The sequence below is a fragment of the Oryzias melastigma genome, linkage group LG16, assembly GCF_002922805.2.
Source record: "Oryzias melastigma strain HK-1 linkage group LG16, ASM292280v2, whole genome shotgun sequence".
Lineage (NCBI taxonomy): Eukaryota > Metazoa > Chordata > Actinopteri > Beloniformes > Adrianichthyidae > Oryzias > Oryzias melastigma.
The window spans coordinates 28,266,469-28,268,048 of NC_050527.1; the positions used below are offsets into that span (position 1 = coordinate 28,266,469).

Below are 1,580 nucleotides of genomic sequence, written 5' to 3' on the forward strand. Positions count from 1 at the left end.
TCTGTCGGTAGAACTCTGTCGGTAGAACTCTGTCTGTAGAACTGTCGGTAGAACTCTGTCTGTAGAACTCTGTCAGTAGAACTCTGTCTGTAGAACTGTCAGTAGAACTGTCGGTAGAACTCTGTCGGTAGAACTCTGTCGGTAGAACTCTGTCGGTAGAACTCTGTCGGTAGAACTCTGTCTGTAGAACTGTCGGTAGAACTCTGTCGGTAGAACTCTGTCTGTAGAACTCTGTCTGTAGAACTGTCGGTAGAACTCTGTCGGTAGAACTCTGTCTGTAGAACTCTGTCGGTAGAACTGTCGGTAGAACTCTGTCTGTAGAACTCTGTCGGTAGAACTCTGTCTGTGTCTGTAGAACTCTGTCGGTAGAACTCTGTCGGTAGAACTCTGTCGGTAGAACTCTGTATTTAGAACTCTGTCGGTAGAACTCTGTCGGTAGAACTGTCTGTAGAACTCTGTCGGTAGAACTCTGTATTTAGAACTCTGTCGGTAGAACTCTGTCGGTAGAACTCTGTATTTAGAACTCTGTCTGTAGAACTGTCGGTAGATTTCTCTGCGCTGGTTCCGGGTCTCGTCTGACCCGACCGTCCGGTCCCTGTCAGGGAATGACTGAGGCCGAGGAGGACAAGCTGCTGGCGCTGAAGGACTTCATGCTGAAGTCCAACAAGGCCAAAGCCAACATGGGCGAGCAGAACCACCAGGGCGACTCGGCCCAGACCGGCGTCATCGACCTTGCCACGCTCGGCATCATGGGCCGGCAGGTGGACCTGGTGAAACCCAAAGCTGAGGCTGAGGAGAAGAAAGGTACGTCTTCATCGTCACGGGCTGGACTCGGACGGTTCTGATGGACCTTCTGTCCGTCTGCTGCAGCCCGGAAGCAAACCAAGCAGGACTCGACCATGAACGAGGAGTGGAAGAGCATGTTCGGGTCTCAGGAGCCGCCGCCCTCCCAGCCCCCCGCCGTAAGTCCTCGTCTGTGAGGAGCGGTTCTGCTGGACCTCAGGCGAGTCCAGGTTCTGTCTGCAGCCGCTCATCCGGTTCTCTTCTGTCCTCAGGTGACTGACGGGGCGGTGAATCCCAGCAGGAAGAGTGTCGTCGCGCCGATGGCCCCCGCACCACATTTGGGGGTGAGTGGCCCCGCCTACCAGCGCCGCATGAACACCTGCAAGGCGGAGCTTCAGCAGCTGGTGCAGCAGAAGAGAGAGCAATGCAGCGCCGAGCGCATGGCCAAGAAGATGATGGAGAGCGCCGAGTGGGAGAGCCGGCCCCCCCCGCCAGGTAACAAGCCGCCGCCCGTGTGTGGGGGAGGGGCTTAGCCTGATCTGCACCTGTGTTTCAGGATGGCACCCCAAAGGCCTGCTGGTGGCCCACCTGCACGAGCACAAGGCCGCCGTCAACCGCATCCGCGTGTCCGACGAGCACGCCATCTTCGCCACGGCGTCCAACGACGGCACCGTGAAGGTGTGGGACAGCCAGAAGATGGAGGGCAAGACCACCACCACCAGGTGAGGGGGGCAGACCTCCTCCTCTGGCTTTCTCCTCCTGACCGCCCCTGATCTCCTCTGGCTCCTCCCCTGACC

General features: G+C 57.7%; 2 protein-coding genes across 2 annotated transcripts in view; one reads left to right on the forward strand and one right to left on the reverse strand.

The window, feature by feature from the left end:
• Positions 1 to 1,580, reverse strand: part of sostdc1a (sclerostin domain containing 1a) — a 441,057-nt gene that overhangs the window by 274,248 nt on the left and 165,229 nt on the right. The gene's annotated exons all lie outside the window — the stretch shown is intronic.
• pik3r4 (phosphoinositide-3-kinase, regulatory subunit 4) overlaps positions 1 to 1,580 on the forward strand; it is a 12,768-nt gene that overhangs the window by 8,199 nt on the left and 2,989 nt on the right. The window contains 3 exon segments of the mRNA XM_024258223.2: positions 522 to 804; positions 871 to 1,278; positions 1,340 to 1,505. Of these exon segments, the coding sequence (XP_024113991.1) occupies positions 522 to 804; positions 871 to 1,278; positions 1,340 to 1,505 (857 nt within the window).